This window comes from Boleophthalmus pectinirostris, unplaced genomic scaffold, assembly GCF_026225935.1.
Source record: "Boleophthalmus pectinirostris isolate CB_2022bp ecotype Guang Dong unplaced genomic scaffold, ASM2622593v1 HiC_scaffold_18, whole genome shotgun sequence".
Lineage (NCBI taxonomy): Eukaryota > Metazoa > Chordata > Actinopteri > Gobiiformes > Gobiidae > Boleophthalmus > Boleophthalmus pectinirostris.
The window spans coordinates 4676803-4702181 of record NW_026571133.1 but is presented as its reverse complement, the minus strand read 5'-3'; the positions used below and the strand labels follow the sequence as shown (position 1 = coordinate 4702181).

The 25379-nt window shown below is 38.6% G+C and overlaps 1 protein-coding gene and 1 pseudogene across 4 annotated transcripts in view; one reads left to right on the top strand and one right to left on the bottom strand.

Annotated features, from left to right (window-relative positions):
* LOC110156004 (proline-rich protein 5-like) overlaps positions 1-25379 on the bottom strand; it is a 56162-nt gene that overhangs the window by 9367 nt on the left and 21416 nt on the right. The window contains exons 3-7 of one of the 4 annotated variants that reach the window (XM_055154020.1): positions 22716-22889; positions 13929-14009; positions 10863-10969; positions 6383-6474; positions 5525-5665 (exon numbers count right to left, since the gene is read on the bottom strand). In XM_055154020.1, coding sequence (XP_055009995.1) covers positions 5525-5665; positions 6383-6474; positions 10863-10969; positions 13929-14009; positions 22716-22889 — 595 coding nt within the window. Of the gene's footprint in view, positions 1-5524; positions 5666-6382; positions 6475-10862; positions 10970-13928; positions 14010-21618; positions 21627-22715; positions 22903-25379 lie in introns of those variants that run through there. The other 3 variants (XM_020920184.2, XM_055154019.1, XM_055154021.1) reach the window with 3 other exon arrangements.
* Positions 3928-4045, top strand: LOC129409068 (5S ribosomal RNA; annotated as a pseudogene).

The following is a 25379-nucleotide window of genomic DNA, read 5'->3' as shown; positions in this document are numbered from 1 at the left end:
TTCTGTTTGCAATTAGTTAATAAACCGCATCAATTGTGTTTTTTTATTATTTTTTTATTTATTTTATTTTTTTATTGAATTTATTTATTTCTATTCTATGATTTTGCTCTTATTTTATTTTACTGGTTTTATTATATTAAGACTAATATGATTATTGAACCAGGACTACCAGGAAACCAGGACTTGAACCAGGACTATTCTAACAGGACTACTGAACCACTTTGAACCAGGACTTACTTGAACCAGGACTAACCAGGACTAACCAGGACTGAACCAGGTCTCTGAACCAGGACTGAACCAGGACTGAACCAGGACTGAACCAGGACTGAACCAGGACTGAACCAGGACTGAACCAGGACTGAACCAGGTCTAAACGTTATTATGTATTAGTGCAGCACTTTGGAAACTGTTTGTTTGTGAAATGCTATAGTGCTACAGAAATAAAGTTAATTGGATTGGATAATAATTGTGCCTGAACTGAAATGTACTGATTTGAAACGTTTTAAAGTATCTATCAGAGTTAATGTTTTGTCTTGAAAAGGGAAAAGGCGGCAGATAACATAAGATGACTCTTCTTCTGCTCCTTTTCATTCATTTCTTGTATGTCTGACGCTGTGACACTGTTCATGTCTTTTTATACTTTATGAATGAAAGAAATAAAATTCTCCATGGAGATGTTATGGCGTTGCCTGAAATGTTTCACAGTTTGTCATTAAACATATTTATGTCCATGGAAGCATTTAGATGACACAACCAGGTCAAGGTCAGGTCTAAGGTTACGTTTATATGATGACGGTCTGAACAGAAGACGCAAAAGTGGATGTCGCGTCTTCACTTTTTATTCCGCGTTTAGACGAGCGTTTTCAAGAGGAAATCTGCTTGCATACGGTGACGCAATAGTGTGTGGAATTCGATAGAGTATGCATTCCAGGTTTCTGTGTACTGTATGTAGGTGACGTAAACGTGTACGTGACCTGAGCAGATCTGACCAGAGTTTTGCGTCTTGGGCAGTGTAGACGGAAACGCTACGGCGGAGTGTATTCAAATTTTCCACTCTGGAGGATGGTTTCAGATTTTTGCGTTTTTAATCCCCAAAAACATCGTCACCGTCTAAACGAAAGGCACTTCTGATAAAATATTTAGTCGTTTTTACCTGCAAGCATTCTCGTGTAAATAGGCCCTGAATTTAAAGCCTCATGGTGGAAATATCTATATATATCATATCGTTTAATGTAATGATACAGTATCGATATCGAAGCTGCTGTATCAATATATATCACCAAGAGTATTTTTTTGTGTATTTTACTAAATTATTTTGTTACAGTGCTACAGTTTTGTTGCTTGTTTAGAGGAAGGAAACTCTTTTATGCAACACGTTTGACATTTTCACTGTTTTGGCAAATGTTTGTGTTTCATATGAACTTTGCACAAGAAGTGGTTTCACAAAGACTTTTAGTTTCAGAACCATGATTAAGCCATTATTTTTTATTGAACTGTATCGAATTGATTTGAAATATATCGTATCAAACCGAAAGTGCACTGTATCGAGACATGTATCGTATCGGGGCCTATGTATCGAGATATACATAGGGGGGCATATACACTGGGGCGGCAGTAGCTCAGTTGGTAGAGCATTCACCCACTGATCTGAACAGGTTTGACGTGGCTGATTTCCACAGATGAATGCTGTCATTGTGTCCTTGGGCAAGACACTTAACCCACCTTGCCCACAGTGTCTGCGTACACTGGTGTGTGAATGGGTGAGTGGTTCCTTGTTGTAAAGCGCTTTGAGTGCCTTGAAGGTGGAAAAAGCGCTATAGAAAAATATGACCATTTACCATATGTATCGTTGTACTACTTAATGATACGCAGCCCTACTGTGAAACATTTCAGGTATCGCAAAAACATCTCCATACGACATTCAGGTCGCGCACATCTACCAGAAATGAGACAAGACAAGGAATATTATTGTAATATAAACTACTGGTTAGAAGTTTTAGAACACCACACTTTTTCCAGTTTTGTTCTGTTTACTGTTCACCAAAACATATTCTAAACTTTTGGTTCATGAAAGTGTCCACCTTTGGCAGATGTAACAGCTGAACACACTCGTGGCTCGTTCTTTTTACAACAGAAATCAAATATTCCTCAGAAATTTCTTCCCAAGTCTGTTGCAGAAGTTTCCATAAATGTGTGGCACTTGTAGGTTTCTTGGCTTTCATTCTTCTGTCCCCAAAACCAGCTCGATGGGGTTTAAGTCTGGACACTGTGCTGCTGGACACATGTTTTCAAGTTTTACCATCTTGTTCTTTTTTCCTGAGGTAGTTTTGGCAGAACTTGGACTTGTTGTGTTTTGTATCTTTATCTTTTTTTTTTTTAACCTCTGTCTGTTCAGTTCTTTGCACCATTTCAAGCTCTTCATTGGACTTGCACGACTTGAATTGCAACAAATAACTGGGAAAAATTAGGGTGTTATAAAACTTTTGACCAGTTGTGTATGTTCACCAAAATATTCTTTTTTGCAGCTGAGGTCAGGCTTTTTTCATAATAAGATCAATAACGTGTTAAAAGTTAAGATGAGTGAATTAAAAGTTAGAGTTAGGGTTTAGGTTGAGGTTTGGCAAGTACTAAGTATGGTTAAGGTTAGATTAAGTGTTCAGGAAATGAACGCACATCCTAAAATAATGGAGAGGCACAGAGAGAGAGACACAATAAGAGTGAGAACAGAAATCCAGCATGTGTGGTCGAGTATTGGTGGTGTTAAGTGTTTAATTCCTGTGTTTTTACTGTTTTAAAGCAGCACATGCTCTGCTCTCTTTACACGAGTCTTTATGGTGGTGTTTACGTGCAGATCTCTGAGGGCCAAACAAACAGATGGTTTACACAGACTCACTGGGGCAGCCTGGTCATGGGAAGAGGCCTGCGCTCTCTCTTCACACACACCACTTCCTGTAGGAGTCAACACGTTCACTACATCCTCTGCTCTACATTCTCTTTCATTTTTTCACGGCGACGGTGTCCCAGTTAAAGGTTGTATGGAGGATTTTTTTTTTTTTTTGGTTTCAAATTGTCAGTGAAAGTTTAAAATACCATTACAGAAACGCAGCAGATGACCAAAAAAAAAAAAAAAAGAATGAAAATGTATCAACTGTGGACGTAGAGAGGCCAGATAAACATGAGCCAATAGAAAACGAGGCTCCCTCATTTTCTATTGGCTGTTAGGTCGTCAATCAGACTCCCTACGTTTCTAGTGTAACTGACTCGCCGGCGTGTGGGGATTATGTGGTTTATGCAGCGGTTCTTAGAGGCTTTTTCAAACTGTCGCTTCCTCGCAATTCGCACAAAGTTTGTTGCGATGGCCGACGAGAATCCACGACAAGTTCGCCGCAAAAGAAATTCGGTTTTTGAGGTCGCTGAAAGAAGAAGAGAAGGAGAAAAGGAGCAAAGACAAACTGAGGTGATTCTTGGAGATTCCTTCCAGCGATGGCGTGACTGAAGCAGACGAAGGATTTAAAAAACTGACGCGTCGGTCGCTAAATTATTTCTAGACGGGTCACTTCAACAGTAATTGTGAACGCGCACTGGCCGTAAACAAACGTGATTTCTGGAGTAACGAGGCGGGAGGAGGTGTTTCTACTGAGGGAGCTGTTGAGGAGGGAGGTGGTGTCACGCATGCACAACATTTGAAAAAGGACTGTCGCTGTATTTCACTTCCCTTAAAAAATCCTCTATACAACCTTTAATAGAGCGTTTGGTTGGTGTTCAAATTCTGTTCTCGGTGTAAACATTATTGGTAGTGAGTCATAGCCGCTGATCCACAGGTTGGTGGTGCGATTCCAGCTCCCACAGATAAATGCTGTTGCTGTGTCCTTGGGCAAGACACTTGACCCATCTCGTCACCGGTGTGTGAATGGGTGAGTGGCTCCTTGCCGTGGCCATACCGGCTCGTCAAAGCTTGATCCCGTCAGATCTCAGAAGCTAAGCGAGGTTGGGGCTGATTAGTACTTGGATGAGAGACGTCTGGGAAAATCAGATGCCGCAGTGGAGTGGAAAGTGGTGTGTGCGTGAGCGTTGGTGGTGTTCAGAGGGGCCGAGGGCACAGACTGGCAGCAGCGCTTCTGTTAGTCTGTCCCAGGGCAGCTGTGGCTACAATAGTGGCTTACCATCACCGGGTATGGAGTGATTGTATAATGCTCTGTAAAGTGTCCAGAGTGTACAAAAAAGCACAATATAAAACTGATACATTATTATTATTATTATTATTATCTGGTCCCCCCAGGTTGACCAGTTTTTGTATTCACCCTGTGTGTCTGTGTGTCCGTCCATCCGTGATCATTCCGCCATTTATGGACCGATTGTCACCAAATTTGGTACGTGGGTCAAGCCCCCGAGTCTGATGCCTCAAAAAAAAAAAAAGTTTGGTGACGATCCGAGGTCATTTGAGGTCACACGGGTCAATTGAAAGGTCACGCCGTTATAAAGGATGAGGCAATTTCGACAATTTCTGAACCATCTGTGGGCTAAAATATTCACCCAATCATCACACAAGTTGGCACACACATAACCGGGGGCACTGGATGTTACAGGTTGAAACAGGTCAAGGTCAATTATGCGTTTTTGGTCATAACTCCGTGAAGGATCGAGCTAGAGCAACGGGAGTGGTCTCAAAATCTCAGAAAAAGTAAACACAGACATTCTCATGTGTGACCAATATCACACAAATGTTCATGGGCCTGTACAGATAGACACATTGCATTGTGGATATAACGATCATGTGATATGGGCGGGGCTCCTCATAAACTGCTTCTGTGGTGATCAGCTGCCCCCACCGATGCCTCATGGGGGACCAGGTTGCTGTTTCTGATTGTGCTTGTTATTGATGTAAAGTGTTTTGAAGGTTGAAAAACGCTATATTAATATGTGACCATTTACCTTTTTTTTTAAACATGCTTTACTGAAAATGCAACATTATTAATGCAGAACTTTGTAACTTTTCTTGGCTGGAATAATGCGTAGTATAGAATTAAACTTCTCTATCTCAACATGGATAAAGGTGACGACAGTAGGCAGAGTTACAGGTAAGATCTGGGGAGAAGTTACCCTCATTTACAGTAACAGTGCAAACTGTACACACCAGGTAACGTCATATCTCCATGGAGACAAACTGTTGGACCACCCTTCACTAGAAAGCTTAATTAGTATATATTCTACTTATAAACACAATCTACATGTTGGATCCTTTGATAAAATTAGCTTTTAAACACTGAGGATGCACTATGTAACTTTTTGGTTGGGTGTCGGGATGTAATTTCTCACCCTGGAATGTTCCACAGTGTGACATTAAACAGCTCTACCTTACATTTATTCAATTACAGGTCATTTTATAGCTCAAAAATATCAACCCCCTACCAGAAAAGTTACACAATGCACCTTTAAAAATGCAAATGTTTATGTTTAATATCACTGTAGTTGTAGTATTTTGTATGTTTTCATGTATTAGACTGTAGACAGTAGATTGAAGTACCTGTAGTATGAGCAGCATCTGGATGATGGAGGGCGGGACTCGGGCTCGTGGTTTGGACAAAGCTTCCTCCAGTTTCAGGTTCAGAGTGATGATGTTTCTGAAGTGAAGCAGAGCCAGCTGACGAACTGACGGCTCTTTACCCTAAAAACAACAGCAGTGTATCTTTAACCTCTTATTGTGGATAATTTCAACCTGATTCTTCAAATGGTTTCACTTGGTGGAAACCATCTGACTCACAGCGTAAGGTTTCACGCTCGACGGTAGGCGGTACTTTTTAAAATTTAAACAATCGCTGCTATTTAGTTGTGACTTATGTAATATGCCAAATCCTGTAGGAAGAAGGGCAATAACGTCTTCCATTGATAAAATTCATAAAAAGGCTTTAAATCTCGGGAATTGTTGCCAACACAGAATGTCTGTCTTTGTCTACATTCATCTCGACCGCTTTGTTTACTGTTGTGCTGAACCACAAAAGGGACCCAGCTCTTCACTGATTGGCCGGCATGCAGTCTACAACTTCCAGGGTTTTTACAAACCGTCATTCCGGCATCCGATTTCTGAATTAGTCGCTGGAGAGAAATGAAATTGAGCAGAGGCACTAGGTGGTGCCAGCCTGGCTAACATTTTTGGGGTTAAATATAAGAATATATATAGCTACTGTCAAGGAGGGATGGTCTCAGAGACAGCAGAATGAACTTTTGTTCGGTCTTGACAATTCCCATGTCAAAGTTAAAGCATATCGCATTAAACATGAGATTTAAGGACTTGTAATGAGACAAAGAAGTCCAGGAGGTACAAGGGCCTGTATCAGCCCCCTCGGAAGATGAACAGGATGTAATAAATGATCTTATCTTGTACCTGAACAGGGTAGAAAATGGCCAGCAGCATGGACAGAACGTCACAGAAGAAGAAGTCCCAGGTGTCGGCCAAAGAGTCCAACAGTTTCTGACCTGAAACACACAAGAATCACTGTAACTTTGAGGTTTGGCCCCTGTTTACAGTCTGGATTTTAGGTAACAGTTATGGAATTTTCTTTTTTTTCCATATCTGTTACCTGTGTGCAACCTGGAAGTACCAAAACCAAAAAGTAGGTAAAACTATTAAATATAATAACTAAGTTTTAGTAAAATAAGAAGTCTAAACTGTGACATGCACTTTAACTCTTCACTGAAACAACGCCTGGTCCAGCTGCGACTGTCCTCTCACTGCTTTGTTCTGAACACTTCTCTCAGTCTAAGGTTTATACTTGAACATTTTTCATTCAAGTCCTTTAGATTTTTTGTCTTGAGACTAAACCAGTTTCATTTGCTGCTTTTTACCACATAGTTTAGAATTTTAGACATAAAACCTCATTTCTCACGTGTTGTAGACGTGTGGAGACACTTTTTGAAATATTCCATCCAGTCCTTGTATGTACAGAGGTCGCTGGTGCTCCACAAGCACCCAAAACAAATCTATTATTACACCAGACTGTTGATGTAAATGTCTGTGAGGATAGAATAATTTTAGAAGTAAAACCAACCTTGCATTTAAAGGATTTATGTCTGAGCAGCAGCAAGTTGTACTTCCTGATAGAAAGCTCGGCAGCGGCGGACTGATATATAAGAAAATAGTCCCTCAACATGCGACGATTCATGCGATGCAAGGTTAGTTTTATTTCAAACATTATTCTATCAACACAGACATTCACATCAACAGTCTGGTGTAATAATAGATTTGTTTCAGGTGTTTTGTGGAGTGGGTAAGACTGTTTTTAGTGGCAGGATAATCTATGACCATTGACATGCACTAGTCTAGCACCAGCGACCTCTGCAAATACAAGGACTGGATGGAAATGTGTCTCCACACGTCTCCAACACTCTGGCTCACTAGGAAATGAGGCTCTATGTCCAAAATTCTGAACTGTCCCTTTAACATTTACTCAGATCCATGAATATACACGACAACCACAACTTCCTTTACTACAAAGATTTCAAGGCTCCTTAGAATTTGTTCAATCACTAACCACTAAAACACAATATAACCTTGGGACTTAATCATTTACTAAAATCCATTACAGTCCCCAAACTTTTTTTTCTTGTAAGGACCTTTAAGGAGGCCAGTGGAAGGGGGCAGGGCATATAATAGCAGCACAAAATGCATAAAACAATTACCTATAGTTTGAATAAGTTGTAGTATTATTGTTTACCGGTTCATTAGCATTATATATTTTAATATTTTGAGTAAAACAAATACATATGACGGTACACTATAATAAAAAAGTAAACACCTTTTAAAGATGTATAATATTTTCCTGTGGGGCCCAGAACCAGATGGTCCACGACCCAGTTTTGGGCCCCAAACCGGTGGTTGGGGCCACAGCAAATACAATAATAACACTGAATTCACACTTTACTCTTGGCCGTAATCATTACAGCACTTCTACTACCACAACAATAACCAGCCTACTACGTTTCCGACAAAGATTTCATAGCTTCTTAGAACATTTGTTAACCACTAAAACACAATTTAACCTTGGGACTTAATCATTGACTCAGATCCATGCTCTGTTTACAGCCCACACTCCGCAGCTGTTATTGATCTACTCCGGCTCTGTGGGAGTGAATGAGATAATGTCCCGACTCTGAACCAGATCTGAGGCTCGGGTTTGCAGTGACTGACGCAGATGTACTTCCTGTTTGGTCAAAGAGGCAAAATGAAACCTGTATGTGGTTTGACATCAGATCAGTTTATCAGTAACCTGCACGGAAATACCACACATCTTTAATCGCTTTAGCCACCTTTAAACACACTTTTGTTGTCATTCAAAAAACAATGCCTGCGTAGTACATGTCAGAGTGTGAATACAGATTTCAAATGTTAAAAACTGACACTTTGTTCCAAACCATGCACATATTATGAAAAAGTAAAATTTTAGTTATTTAGAGTTAATATTCTTTATAATTAATAAGAAATAAAAGGGTATGCGTGTATTTGTAATTAAGACCGCATTCACATTTCACATGCACAACATCCAATCTGCGACTAAACTGGGACTTAACCCAGAACTAATCCTGGATTGAACCAGAACTACATCAGGCAAAGCAAGTTTATTTGTAAAGCACAATTTGTATAGCCTGATTCATCAGCCGGTTTCACCTCGTGGAAACCGTCTGACCTTGCAGCATTAGGATTCGTTCGCTTGACGGTAGGTGGGTACTTTTTCATTTAACCAATCGCTGGTATTTGGTCGTGACGTATGTAATGCGCCGCAAATGGGACTAACTGGTACATTAAGCTTTTCTCAAATTCCGTAGAAAGAAGGGCAATAATGTCTTTCCTCTTGATAAAATTCACCAAACATTCTCTTTGTTCCGGCTTTAAATCCTCGATCTCGGGAATCGTTGCCAACACAGAATGTCTGTCTTCGTCTACATCCATCTTGACCACTTTGTTTACTGTTGTGCTGTGCCACAAAAGGGACACAGACATGGCTTCACAGCTCTTCACTGATTGGCCAGTGCGTGGTCTACAACTTCTAGGGTTCTTGTAAACCATCTAGTGTATTCTGTTTCCTGACCTAGTTGCTGGAGAGAAATTAAATTGAGTGGAGGCACTAGGTGGCACCAGCCTGGCTCCAATTCATGCACAAAATAATTCAAAGCGATAAGAAATACATTAAAATCACAATATAAACAAATCAAAACATAAATAATCATCATAAAAATAAGAAAGAGAGACATTAAATGAGAGAGAAGAGTGTGGAATAAAAACTGTTCAGTTTTGCACAGCTAAACAGAACTATTTTGAACCTGGATTTAAACAGAGTCAAAGTAGAGACATGTCTCACATGTTCAGGAAGACTGTTTCAAGTTTTAGGACCAAACCTGGTCTACATGAGGACTAAACTGGGCTTAAACCAGGACCAACTCAAGATAAATGTGAATGCACCCTAAGGTTAAGCTACTGCATACTACACAGCACTAAGTTTAGGACTATAAATTAAAATGTATACATCAAATAGTGATTTTTTTTTCTTCTTTTTTTTTTGGTGTTGTATAACACGGGTAAAATATGAATATATGATACCAGTATCCACACACATTTGTCGGAAATCAAGCCAGGAGTGAAAAAACTGAAACATTTGCACTGATTGTCACAAAAAATTTAAATATGGTGCTCTAGAACTGGATGTGCCCTAAAAATAAAATAGTATGATGGACAAAATTAATGTCCATGTTGGATATGAGCGTGTATCTTCTGTTGTATATATATACATATATATATATATATATATATATATATATATATATATATATATATATATATATATATATATTGGCAGGGCGTAGCTGTTGATTGCCTGCACCTTGTTTCTTGCCATTGAGCTGGCTTCTAAGGACTGAAGTGGCTGATATCAAGAAATCCTACCAATGGCTTGAGAGGGCTGGTCTGAAGGACAGCACAGAGGCACTGATCCTGGCTGCTCAGGAGCAGGCCCTGGGCACTCGAGCAATAGAGGCCCAGATCTACCACACCAGACAAGACCCACGGTGTAGACTGTGCAAAGAGGCTCCTGAGACAGTCCAGCACATAACTGCGGGGTGTAAGATGCTGGCAGGGAAAGCATACATGGAGCGACATAACCAAGTGGCGGGCATAGTGTACAGAAACATCTGTGCAGAGTACGGGCTGGAAACCCCAGGATCAAGGTGGGAAACACCTCCAAAGGTTGTGGAGAATGACCAAGCCAAGATCCTGTGGGACTTCCAGATACAGACTGACAGGATGGTGATGGCGAACCAACCAGACATAGTGGTGGTGGATAAGAAACAGAGCAGAGCCGTGGTGGTTGACATCGCAATACCAAGCGATGGTAATATCAGGAAAAAGGAACACGAGGAACTAGAGAAATACCAGGGGCTCAAGGAAGAGCTGGAGAGAGCCTGGAAAGTAAAGGCATCAGTGGTGCCTGTGGTGATCGGACACTCGGGGCTGTAACCCCCAAACTGGAAGAGTGGCTACAACAGATACCGGGAAAAACAACAGACATCTCAGTCCAGAAAAGTGCAGTACTGGGAACAGCAAAGATACTGCGCAGAACTCTCAAGCTCCCAGGCCTCTGGTAGAGGACCCGAGCTGAATGAGGGTGAGAGACCTACCACCGTGGAAGGTGAGAAACACATTTTTTTTATATATGTATATATGTGTGTGTGTGTGTGTGTGTACCTTCTGTTGTAAATATATGTGTGTACCTTTTGTTGTAAATATGTGTGTGTACCTTTTGTTGTAAATATGTGTGTGTACCTTTTGTTGTAAATATGTGTGTGTACCTTCTGTTGTAAATATGTGTGTGTACCTTCATAGAATCGTATCTTGTCCCTGAGGATGACCATGCCTTTGGTGAGCAGCTGGTTCTGGAGATACTCAGTGAAGAAGGAGCCCAGCTCAGTCTTCAGCAGCTGCCTGTGAACAGAGCGTGAGGTGAGTGATAAGACGAGATAACACGTCATATTTTGAAGTAGGTTTTGTATTTAATTGTTTTGACATGACTTCATCATTTTACTCTAAGTCACTGAAAGTTGAGGATCAAAAATGTTACTTCAAAAAGTTAAAACTCGCCGATAACTGTTGACAATGTTGATGTTGACTTGTTGATACGAATGCTTTTTGCCTTTTTGCTGCCGCTGCCCAAACGTGATGTCATTGTGTTTTCTTGTATCAAATTAACCCATCCATTTTTAATATATTCAATGACATTCAGCTGTTTTGAATACCTAGACCAGGGGTGTCCAAACTTTTTTTTATCAAGGGCCACATATCAAACACCGACAAAGCCGTAGACTGGTGCTCAATACAGTGAATTTTTCAAAGAACTTGCAGTAAAAAGTTTATTTTTAATTCATGCAAAGTCATTTGGACCTATTCACCTGGAAGCCTGACGGCCAAGAAAAATTTGTCTGAGGGCCATATTTGGCTCATGGGCCACAGTTTGGACATGCCTGACCTAGACAAAACTGTGCTTTTGTTTTGTGTTTGTTAGTATGAGCCGGGTCACCGCTGCACAGATCTGACCTGTAATTTGACATCACATGATTGGCTCTGAAATATTCTGGGTAAATCAGTAACATCTCCATGGAGACAAGCTGGCATCAGATCCTCCACCAGAAAATGTACATAGTGAATCTTTAATAAACTAATAATAAAACTGGTTCCCATAGTTAACACGAAAAGCACAATACACACACATATACACACAAATCTAAACAAATTACAATTAGTGCCTCTCTTTACTGTTGGCAGGTACCGGATTGGTCAAAAATAGGGACACTTCTTGTATAAAACTGGGACAAATAAATGGTTTTGGATCAATCTGCTGGGACAGGGGACACTGCTCAAAACTGGGACTGTCCCGGGTCAATAGGAACATCTGGTCTGAGTGTTTATGTCATTTTTAAGGAGCTTTTCTGTATTTTACCAAAACAAATGACTTATGTCTCTCTTTACTGTTGGCAAGTACCAAATTGGTCAAAAATAGTGACACTTTGGACATTTCTTGTATAAAACTGCGACAAATAAATGGTTTTGTATAAATCTGCTGGGACACGGGACAATAGGAACGTCTGGTCACTTTAGACCAGAGTATCCAACCTGTAACTCGGGAGCTACTGGTAGTTCTCCACCCCCTTCCTAGCAGCTCACTAACAGATTTCTGAATTACACTTATTGTGCTGAATAAGTAAAAACTGATTCAATTTCACCGTTGTACATGTATCATTTTGAGCCTAACTTTATACACTAATAAATGGATAAAGGTTTATGTTTTATAGGCATCTAACATCGGGTGACCAGATTTTCTCAATCAAAAACTGGGACACCGCTGGTTTGAGGTGGTTGGTAATAATAAAACTGTGAAACAAGTGCGTAATTAATGAAAACTTTTCTGTACTCGGCCCATTCATGAAGAGTGTTTTTATCATTTTTAAGCAGCTTTTCTGTATTTTACCTAAGGGTTCGGTCAAGTGGTAACGGAGGGAAACAGGGGCAGATTTTTTACATTCAAATGTCTCTTATTCAGAAACTAGAGGGACTATTGAAATAAGTAAAGTATCAGAATGTAGGAAAGAGTTACACTCCAACAGGGTCAAGTTAAACCTGTGATATTCTTTCAAGTTGTTGACAAAAAATTTTAAAACTCATGTCGGTAACGGAGGGAATGAAATATGCAGCACTTTTTGGACAATAAATACAAACAGTGATAACTCTTGGTTCTCACTTACACATCCTTAACAAACTGGTTTGAATATTTGCTTCATATAGTTTTCTACCATATGGTACAAGATTAGGTTGAAAAACCTCTTACTTTTTGAGTCATGAGATTTTTTATTAAGAAAAGTCATGGTAACGGAGGGAAAAGTAATGGAGGGAAAATTATGCATGATTTTGCATAATTTGTCAGATTTTTCTTCCGAATACTTTAATATTACTTCAAAATGAAAGGAAACTATTTCTATAAAATATGTCAGTCCTTCCAAGCAAATTTTTATCATTTTAGATACATTTTTTTTGAAAAATCATGTACCTTCATCAACAGTTCAAAGATGGAATAACACAAGATATGATGAAATACATCCATTTATTTACATGATTTTCAGGTCTTTGAAATTTGGGAAATAATTTTTGTTCCATGTTTCACACATGGTCTGTTTAAAACGTATGTAACTTTAGAACCAAAAATGGTACAGAAAAAAGGTCAACAGTTTCATAAACTAGAGTACATATGTATCTGTTCAATACATTTTTATATCAGATGCATTAACTTGAATTTTTGGCCTTGCTGTTTACTTCTGCTTGACCGGGCCCCTAAACAAATGACAATTTATGTCTCTCTTTACTGTTGGCAGGTACCAAATTGACCAAAAATAGGGACAGTTAGGACATTTCTTGTATAAAAATGGGACAAATAAATGGTTTTGTATAAATCTGCTGGGACACGGGACACTGCTCAAAACTGGGACTGTCCCGGGTCAACAGGGTCGTCTGGTCACCCTAAACCTTTTGTGCCATGAGGTGGAACATTTCACTTAAAGCAATAACATCTCCATGGAGACAAGCAAGCAGTGGCAGAGCTTCCACCAGGAAAGTTACATAATGCATGTTTAAACTCGTCATCACCTGCCTTAAAAAGTACATTAAAAGTTTGTAAAAAGTCAGTACTGTGCGTCAGACTTTTAAGACTTTTAGTGACTGTTTGGACGTGTAACTGTGTGGGATTAGTGTCTGAGCGCAGGGTGGAAAATTACACAGGAAGTTATAATTTTGGTAATTTTCCCCAAAGCAGCCCGGCCTCAAGATTCACTGTGGTGTTAAAAGAGGAAAGTATGGCTGGTCTTAAATTAGCTTTATAATAAAATGCTCCACTGACCTGACGCCTTCGTTCAGAGTGTACAGTTCATTCTCTCCCATGTCCTTCTTCTGGAACACCGCGATCACTGCGTTGTGGATACTGGGAAAACAAGAAAAGATAAATATTTAGTTAGTTTAGTGTTAAAAAGTAAAAACTGTCAGTAAAGAGGTCCCAGGATAAGGAAGTACTGCGATTAAGCTTTGTAAATATATTAAAGTTAAAGTTCTAGTGCAAATCTAAATAGGAAAAAAGTTAATGAGTGATCCACCCTTTTCCTCTCCCTCTCCCTTTTGAGCGCACAGTCTGAGACAAAAATAGACAATTTTATAATCTAAGTATTACTAGCAAATGCACAGTGTTGGGAAGGTGACTTTTAAAATGTATTCCCCTACAGATTACAGATTACACACCCCAAAATGTAGTTTGTAACGTAATCCATTAAATTATTTAAAGTGAGTAACATAATCTGAATACTTTGGATTACTTGATTTGCTGTAGAGAAGCAAAGACGAGGAAATCGTAACCTAAGATGTTTTGTCTGATAAAAGAAAATAAAAAGCCCAGACTTTACTGAACCAAATTAAAAATATTGTGATAGAAGAAGAGACACGTCCACGCAGCATGGTCCAGTTAAATCCTGTTTTTGTCCTGGTTTAGACCTGGTTTAGACCTGGTTTAGTCCTGGTTTAGTCCTGTTTTTGACCTGTTTTTGACCTGTTTAGTCCTGGTTTAGTCCTGTTTTTGACCTGTTTTTGACCTGTTTTAGTCCTGGTTTAGTCCTGTTTTAGACCTGTTTTTGACCTGTTTTTGACCTGTTTTTGACCTGTTTTTGACCTGTTTTAGTCCTGGTTTAGTCCTGTTTTTGACCTGTTTTTGACCTGTTTTAGTCCTGGTTTAGTCCTGTTTTTGACCTGTTTTTGATCTGTTTTAGACCTGGTTTAGTCCTGTTTTTGACCTGTTTTAGACCTGTTTTAGACCTGTTTTAGACCTGGTTTAGTCCTGGTTTAGACCTGTTTTAGTCCTGGTTTAGACCTGGTTTAGTCCTGGTTTAGACCTGGTTTATTTTCTGGCAATGAGTGGAATTACCAAAAAAAAAAAAAAAAAAAAAGATATAGTAACTGTAATCCAATTACCACTCACTGAAACAGTAACTGTAACTGAATACAGTTACTCATAATTTGTACTCTGATTACATAACTCCGGTACATGTAATCTGTTACTCCTCAACACTGCAAATGCATAAGAAAAGTCATACTATTTAAGTTTGATATAAAGTCTAAGGTTTACAGGGTTAATGTTGGGTGCTCAGATTTACAAAATTAAAAACTGGGACTTTTTTGTTCTATGGTTTCTGTATTTATTTTTCTGTATTTAATATATAACTCTCTTTCAGATTGGTCAAAAATATGGATGGCTATGTCAAATAAACGATTCTGGAGAAGTCTTTTTTTTTTTTTTTTTGTAATTTTCTTTTTTTTAATTTTCTTAAAGTAAAAAAGTGTAAATCACAATTACAAAATACGATCCCCAACATTTCACATTTTACTTCAAAACCAATGCAGAGATTCATAGATACAAAACTCGTCAAAATCATCATTTTCATGTTCCAAAATGAGTCACATCAAGAGTTCAGTTTTGCCGACGATACAGAGGTGGGAAACTGTGAAGTCGGTTTTCACATTTGGTTAGTGGCGGCAGATCAGAGGAAATGTTTAAGTGTGAGGAAATGTTTGATATTTCATGATAATGTTTGATAATTATTCAATTGTGGATGTTTCATTGTGTTTTAATCCATGTTTGAATCACATGAATTCAGTCCAAGGTGTGTAAATGTGATGTTTTATTTATTTTTTTATGCACAGTGATAATGTTCAGTTTTTATTGTATTCTGAAGGTGGAGGCTTGAATATAAGCTCTTTTGGGTTTTTTGCCTCTTCCAGCACCTACTTTTTTAACTAGTGTGTTTTTTTTTTTGTATTATTATTAGTGTACATTTTATATTATTAGTGTGTTTTGTTATTTTGTACGTGCACAATAAATTAATCACATAAATTGCAAAATAACTTTATCCGTACATGTTTTCATGGTGTTACCACACATCCATAGACATAGTTTTTTTATTATTAATTTGAATTTCCTTATTTTAAATTACTTTATATTATAGGTTTTTATTTAAATTCCTGAGCAGGAACTGTCCTGGGTTAATAGGGACATCTGGACATTTAAAATACCCCCTGTATTTTACTTTTACTGTCAGGTATTCATTGTTAACATATAACATGTTTAGATCACCGTGTTACCTTTTATTGTTTCTAAAATGTTATATTTGTAGAAAACAATGTACTAAAAAAAGTTTCTGTTTTTTTGTTTGTTTGTTTTTTGCTCTGACTCTCCCCTCACTGTGCTCTCCACATTAAGTCACTCCCCCTTCAGAGCATTATCATAACAAATCTGTGCACATGTTCCACTAAGGAAACTACTGCACATCGCATCAGGTTTGTTGTGTACAGTTTTGTATAATGTTTCTGTATATTTAAGGAGAATTAATGTGCAGGAGCATGGGTGACATAGACTTTGAACAGAATCTTACTACTAAACTTGAAGAGGGTTTGAATAGGGCCTAGGAGAGATCACTAAATTACTCAAACGTGCATGGATGACATATAAAACCTCTTTCGGCATGTTTCAGATAAGGGAATAACATTATAATGTGGTAGAAACCTTTAAAAAAGTTAATTTTGCATAATACCGCCTCTATTTTGAAGTTTTGGGTATACCGGTACCTTAAAAAAAAAGGTAATGTTTTACTTGGTACAAATGTCAGTAACGTGTGTTACAATGCATTTTTTACCTGGATTCAAGTGGTGGGTTTTTCATTTTTCTTCATACAAATTCGATAAAATCACTGTGATATCAGCAGCGGTGAAGCCGACGCCCGATCGTGTTTTGTGGACACCCTGCTCCACGGACTCGGGGTTCTCTCAGGGGTGGTCCTAGATTCCAAGTCCTAGTCCAAGATTAGTCCTGGCTTGGTCCTGGTTTAGACCTGGTTTAGTCCTAGTTCAGTTGTTTAGTCCTGGTTCAGTTCTCGGTTTAGACCTGGTTTAATTCTGGTTCAGTCCGTATACGGTGCAAAAGTTCGGCATCTTTGCACAGTTATTTTAGTGAGAGTAACTTAAAGTTCTGCAATAGTCATGTAATCTCTTGCATTTTAAATACAGTAATATTGTAATGTATGAATTACTATGAAATGACAGTAACAAGTCATAAATAACACATTACAGTTTTGAAGTAACTTGCCCAACAGTGATTAAATCAGACACTACCTGTTTCTTATTCTTAAAGGCTGGTCAAGTACATAGGAAGTACAATTCCTAATTCATGAGCACAATTATCAGGAGACAGATGGAGTTACATGTATAAATAAAAATGTGGGCATGTGTTCTCCTCACCCTATAACTGTCATTTCATTTACCAAGTCAAGATATTCAGCATCAGTATAATAATAATGGTATTACTGATCCTGGAGGCTGTACAGATAAGACCATTGCACTTGTTTTAATTGCCCATTCAAAGTTGTGTAATGTCCACAAAGCCACAAAGCATCTACGCCCGCAGCAAACCCCGTTCTTCTTCTTCTTTGGGCCTAAATAAAGCTTTTGAAAAGAGTCAAAGGAGAGAGGCACGGGACAAAGGTGAAGCAGTGAAGTGAAGGAGGGTGAAAAGACGAGATGGACGCCGAGTGAAAAGAAAAACACACGGACCCCGAAGCTAAACGTCACAGAAGGACAGATACAGGTTTGTGTACAGGGTTTTCATTTAGAAGAGGAAATCAGCCGTGAGATTCTAAGAGGTGGTGACAAACAAAGACGGTGACGGTAAAAAAAGAGGCCTGAAAGTCAATGTGAAGGTTAAAACTGTAATGATAAGGAATACTTGAAAGAACACTTAAAGGACTCATTAATAGGGACGTAACAATAACCGAAATATTGTGATATCGTATCGTCAAAAGTCTCACAATATATCGAATTACAAGTTCCTTTTCTTATAAACACCGGAAACTACATATCCCATGATCCATTTCAGTGCAGACAACATGAAGATATATGCACGTGAACATATAAAATTATGTTCGCCCCACAGTCACCAAGACCTTACATCAGGGGTGTCAAACTCATTTTGGTCCGGGGGCCGTATCCAACCTACTCTGATGCCAAAGGGGCCGGATCAGAAAACTCATGTCATATAAACCCCAAAAATAACAATAAATTTAAATATTTGTGCAGAGAAACGCAAATCTATTACAGAAATCTTTTTTAATTGATGAACTCTTTCTTTTACAAAATATTATAATATTATGAACAACCTGAAACTTTAAGAAAAATGCAATTTCAACACAATGTTTTAACAGTAACTTATATGTAAATAGGAATAAGTAAATTTTTCTTGTAAAATCCTGCACTTGGCCTCCTCCACTTTTCTCATTTTTGACATTTTCCTGATGAGGGTGTCACGGTCAACAGTCAAAACGATCGTCCTTTAAGAGCGTTTGGAAAGAGACAAGTCTTCATTTGTGCTGCTCTGGTGGGAGGGGCCACGTACAGAGACGCTGGAGACGCTGCTGTGATAAACACCACAGAAAATTACCAATATTTTAATAGAAAATATAATTAAAATATTTTAGTAGAAAATCAGCCGAGGGCCAGATTAAAGGTCTTGGAGGGCCGGATCCGGTCCCCGGGCCGTATGTTTGACACCCCTGCACTAGACAGTGATTTTAAGTTTGACAGGCAAATCAATGGTGTTTTAAAATCAAGTTTTTATCATTTGCGGCTTTTATTTAAAGTCAAACCTTTTTTTAAATTTTTTAAACAAGTTGTGCAAGCTTTTATTTCATCACGCCTGAACAACTGTAATGCACTTTATTCCGGGATCTGACAAAATGCACTTTACCGACTACAGTTCGTCCAAAACTCTGCGGCACGACTTTTAACAAGAACCAAAAGAAGAGTGCACATCACCTCAATTCTTGTGTTGTTGCACTGGCTTCCTGTTAAATTTAGAATTGATTTTAAGATTTTATTGTTTGTTTTTAAAGCTTTCAATGGACTGACCCCACAATACGTCTTGGACCTCATCCAGATTTACAGCCAATCAATTTCCCAACAGCCCCCACAGTGGAGAGTTTTAAATCTCGTCTTAAAACCCAATTTAATTCTCTGGCTTTTAACACCGCGTGAGTTGTGTCGTCCTCTGTGTCTTTTATTTATTTTAATGTATTTTATTGGCTTTATTTATTTATTGCTATTCTATAATTTTGCTCTTATTTTATTTCACCGGTTTTATTATTTTAAGACTAGTGTGATTAAATATAAGCATTTATTTTATCATTTTATTATTGTTGGTATTATTCTATATTTGTGCAGCACTTTGGAAACTGTTTGTTTGTGAAATGTGCTATAGAAATAAAGTGGATTGGATTGGATATGTTTTTTATTTGAATTCTTGGGATTACGACGGAAATAATTCACACCAAAATCTTGTCAGGGTATTTTAAAAGCAAAAAAGTGTTCCTCTTAAACAGCCTCTTCAAAATATCACAATAAGTATCGAACCATGAGATGCATATTGTGATAATATTGTACCATGAGATTTGGATATTGTTACGTCCCTGCTTACTAATAATAAAGGGTTACTCAAACACGTGTGAATAAAACTGTTTTCGAGGAGGTAACTACTTTATAACTATAACTATACTTCAGAACTACTTTCTTAAAGCTCACAAAGGTCAGTTTTGGGTACAGTAATATAAAACTTTCAATAGACTTTCAACAAACACAGGATATGTTCACACTTAAGCACACAGCACACCAAAATAGGGGCTAAACAAGGACTAGGCCTGGAGCTAGACCTGGACTGAACCAGGATAAGGGTCTGTAATAAATTAGCTGCTAATGCGGGCCTCCGATGTCAAAGAGATTTTGAATCTAAATGGGACTTCAGTTTTTATTTATTTGGCATTTCCCGTTTTCTTATCCAAAGGAGTGAGAAGTTATGGTGAAGGCCAGGAGACACCAAACTTTTTTCTCTGGGAGCCACATTATCGCTCCTGACTGTGATCGCTCCGGATGAAAACTGCCACACTTTCTTTACGCATGGGCCCAGTCAAGCAGAAGTAAACATCAAGGCCAAAAATTCAAGTTAATGTATCTGATATAAAATGTATTGAACAGATACATATGTCCTCTAGTTTATGAAACTGTTTACCTTTTTTCTGTACCATTTTTGGTTCTAAAGTTCCATATGTTTTAAACAGACCATGTATGAAACATGGAACAAAAATTATTTCCCAAATTTCAAAGACCTGCAAATCATGTAAATAAACTGATGTATTTCATCATATCTTGTGTTATTCAGTCTTTGAACACTGATGAAGATACATGATTTAAAAAAAAAAAACGTATTTAAAATGATAAAAATTTGCTTGGAAGGACTGACATATTTTATAGAAATAGTTTCCTTTCATTTTGAAGTAATATTAAAGTATTCGGGGGGAAAAAGTTGACAAATTATGCAAAATCATGCACTTTCTACTTGTTTGCACAATTTTCCCTCCGTTACCATGACCTTTCTTAATAAAAAATCTCATGACTCAAAAAGTAAGAGGTTTTTCAACCTAATCTTGTACCATATGGTAGAAAACTATATGAAGCAAATATTCAAACCAGTTTGTTAAGGATATGTAAGTGAGAACCAAGAGTTATCACTGTTTGTATTTATTGCCCAAAAAGTGCTGCATATTTCATTCCCTCCGTTACCGACATGAGTTTTTAAATTTTTTGTCAACAACTTGAAAGAATATCACAGGTTTAACTTGACCCTGTTGGAGTGTAACTCTTTCCTACATTCTGATACTTTACTTATTTCAATAGTCCCTCTAGTTTCTGAATAAGAGACATTTGAATGTAAAAAATCTGCCCCTGTTTCCTTCCGTTACCACTTGACCGGGCCCATATCAGACAAACTGCATGCTCCTTACACTGGACAAAAAAATAATTGGTCGTCTACTGTTCTTTGAAAACTCCAGCACTCTCTGTCACCTTTACGAACTCAACTCTCACACTCAACACTCAACATTTTGCTGTTTTTAATTGCACTACAGAACTCTGCATGTGCGTTTACTGTCACCGTTTGATCTTGAGTTTGTCAGGTCATGAAAATTTGGCAGCAAATTCGGAAGAAAATGTAAATACGTCATTTAATTATTTAAATATACATACTTCATATAAATATAATTTTTAATTGAAAAAAATCAACAAAATTCATGATGCAAATGTGTTATTATTTGTCAAAAAGTAATAAAAAAAAAATAGGCCATGACAACTTTTGAGGATTATCTCATAGGGCCAGTTCAAGTGGTGGGGGGCAGAGAGGCTGGGGGGTTAGTCAAAGGGCCGGAGTCGACCCAGGGGCCTTAGTTTGATGACTCCTGGTGTAGATCTATGAAAATGAGACACTACTGAACAAGATGCTCAAATGGATCAATCCTCTATCTCAGGGAAGGGAAGTTATTCCATGTTTTTACCACCAAAATGCAATTTAAAAGTCTATTATGTAACTTTTATGTAATTATTATGTGGATTGTCTGCAGGCAGGAGACAATCCACATCATATTTACATTGTTTATCTTTAAATACACAATACAGACCTGTTCCATGTAGCATTGGCCCTTTCCCTCCTCTGCTGTGTTCCTATGTCTCTGGACTCAACGTTGAGACCCACCAGAGTCTAAACCAAGTTGAAACCAAGTCTAAATCAAGTCTAAACCAATTCTAAACCAAGTCAAAACCAAGTTGAAACCAATTCTAAACCAAGTCCAAACCAAGTCCAAACCAAGTCGAAATCAAGTCGAAACCAAGTCGAAACCAGTTCTAAACCAAGTCGAAACCGATTCTAAACCAAGTTCGAAACCAATTCTAAACCAAGTTGAAACCTAGTCTAAATCAAGTCTAAACCAATTCTAAACCAAGTCTAAACTAAGTCGAAACCAATTCTAAACCAAGTCTAAATCAATTCTAAACCAAGTCGAAACCAATTCTAAACCAAGTTGAAACCAAGTCTAAATCAAGTCAAAACCAAGTCGAAAGTCTAAATCAAGTCGAAACCAATTCTAAACCAAGTTGAAACCAAGTCAAAACCAAGTCTAAAAACAAGTCGAAACCAAGTCTAAACCAAGTCGAAACCAATTCTAAACAAGTCAAGTTGAAACCAATTCTAAACCAAGTTGAAACCAAGTCTAAATCAAGTCAAAACCAATTCGAAACCAAGTCTAAACCAAGTCGAAACCAATTCTAAACCAAGTTGAAACCAAGTCTAAACCAAGTTGAAACCAAGTCTAAATCAAGTCTAAACCAGTTCTAAACCAAGTTGAAACCAAGTCAAAACCAAGTCGAAACTAAGTCGAAACCAATTCTAAACCAAATCGAAACCAAGTCAAAACCAAGTCGAACCAAGTCGAAACCAATTCTAAACCAAGTCGAAACCAAGTCAAACCAAGTCAAAACCAAGTCGAAACTAAGTCGAAACCAATTCTAAACCAAGTCGAAACCAAGTCTAAACCAAGTCGAAACCAAGTCGAAACCAATTCTAAACCAAGTCGAAACTAAGTCTAAACCAAGTCGAAACCAAGCCGAAACCAATTCGAAACCAATTCGAAACCAAGTCGAAACCAGTTCTAAACCAAGTCGAAACTGATTCTAAACCTGGTCTAAATCTGGTCTATATCAGGACTAAACCGGTACAGACCTGTTCCATGTAGCGTTGGCCCCTGCTCTCCTCTGCTGTGTTCCTTTGTCTCTGGACTCGTCGGAGGGACCCCCCAGAGTCCCGCTCTTGTCCCCAGAGCCGGAGCTTTTGGACTGGGACAGGTCTGTGAGGCTGGAGGAAGATCCACTGCCCAGACGCAGTTTACTGTGAAGACTCCTCGAAATCCAAAACACAGAAAACACACACAAAGGACAATAAATACAAATGGGTACAAGTAGTTTTGAGTGTGTAAGTGGAACTGTGATGAGTGTAATGTACAGTAAATCAGTCAACTGTAATAATGGATTGGTTTTATATAGAGAGTTTTTTGGACACTCAAATGCTTTACCGTGAATTATTCATTCACTCACTAAGATAATATTGTAGCCCTGTTACAGACTGAACACAGACAGAAACGAGGCTGCCATTCTGCACCATCGGCCCCTCTACCCACCACCATCACTCACAACAAATGCAATGTGTGAAGCAGTTAATATAAAGATACAAAGTTAACAAGAATCCTAATAAAAAGAAAATTGTGACATACATTTCCTGGCATATCACACTCCTAAAATGTGTTTAATTTCATTCCTTTAAGCAGTAGTGTTGTCATGATACTAAACTTTCAAACTTGTTTTCAATACTAAAGACTAGACTCAATACTCAATACTGATTCTGATTCTAATGTGCCTAAAGACACAATGACAGCGCTCCACTGTGGCACCTGATTTTCCCAGCGGTCTCTCATTCAAGTACTAACCAGGCCCTGACCTGCTCTGCTTCTTCTGAGATCTGATGGGATCTGACAGGTCTACCACTGCTTCATGACATCACCAGGTGGAACAGAGCATTTTGAGCTTTGGAGTAAACAGACTAATAATATAGGTCTGTTTTTGAGGAGGTAACAGCTTTATAACCATAGACAGAGTTTGCGGGGAGGGCTGCCCCCCTAGTGGCTGAAATATGTCACGAGACATATTAGGCCACATAGACATTGAGTCTATATGGCCTAGTCTAATATGACCAATACAAATATTTACTTTTAAAAAATGTGTTCATATTTTAAATATGTCAAAAATATTGTATGAAATAAATATGAATCCTAGTCTGACCCAAGACTGAACCAGGACTAAAACAGGATTAAAACAGGACTGAACCAAGACTGAACCAGGATTAAACCAGGACTGAACCAAGAATAAAACAGGATTAAAATAGGACTAAACCAGCACTGAACCAGGACTAAACCAGGACTGAACCAGGACTGAACCAGGACTAAACCTGGACTAAACCAGGACTGAACCAACACTGGACCAGGACTAAAACAGGACTGAACCAGGACTGAACCAGGACTAATCTTGGACTTGAGAGAGAGAGAACCCAGAGCCCGCGCAGCAGGGTGTCCACAAACTGTGATCGGGTGGCGGCTGAGCTCTACCCTGTGGGGCGTGGAGCTCTGCGCCGGTACTTTCGCCTGCGGTCCCCTGACGCATACAACAGTACAGTACAGTACAGTCTAGTCTACAGTGTGGTCTACGGTGCGGTCTACGGTCTACGGTGCGGTCTACGGTGCGGTCTACGGTGCGGTCTACGGTGCGGTCTACGGTGTGGTCTAGAGCCCAACCGATATGGATTTTGCTGTGGCCGATATGAAACCAATATAATGGAAGTTGGAGCTGCCGATAGCCGATATAATCACCGATATATTTAGTGATGTAAAAATTCACTGTAAATGTTGAATTGTTTAAAAAACTTAGGTTTGGCTCTGGTGGATTTTAACTTGGGTTTATTTAGGCAACATTTATTGTTATTCTGCCTATTTACATCATATTTACAGACACTAGGTTGACTTAATGGCATTTTTGCATCACATTCTAGACACTAGTGATGGGTATTCCAGTTCTTTTTAGAGAACCGGCTCTTTTGGCTCGGCTCACTAAAAGCTGCTGGTTCTTTTGGCTCCCAAGTGGCTCTTCAGATTGTTTTGTTGCAAGCAGGACTAAAGCACGTCTAAAGCAGGACTGAATCAGGACTGAACCAGGTCTAAACCAGGACTGAAAAAGGACTAAACCGGGACTTATTTATTTTATGCTAAACTACAGTCAAATATGCTCGTTTTTTGTTTTGTTTTGTTGTTTTTTTTTGTGTTTTTTTTAATCCTACGTACACGCAAATTTCTCAAAGTTTCGTTTTTAGCCGCTGCCGCTGTCAAACCACGAATCTGCACGCGGCGTGAAGAGAAAAAAAGTGAGAGAAAGAGAAAACACGGCTCCCAATAAGGATCAGGCTCCCGTCGTTCCCTTCAAAGAGCCGGTTCTAAGAGTCATTTCGTTCGCGACGGACCCATAACTAGTAAAGAAAGTAGCGCTATTAGCCTTTAGCCGTAAATACGTGCGCGCCGCGGTAATTAATTATATGCGCAAATGTCATAATTCACACCTCTATTCACAGTTCATTTACATATCAGTGCTGGTCCAGTAACAAATATACGGCCAATATAGTCACTTTAGAACAGACCAATAGAAAACAGTCTGTTTATGAGCGGGAGCTACAGCAGCTAACCCATAACAAATGACAAAAACTAGCTTCAGAGTCGACATATGTCCAACACTCACCGCTCATACAGGCTTCTCCTCACATCACAAATCTGCACTAATAAATGTCCTT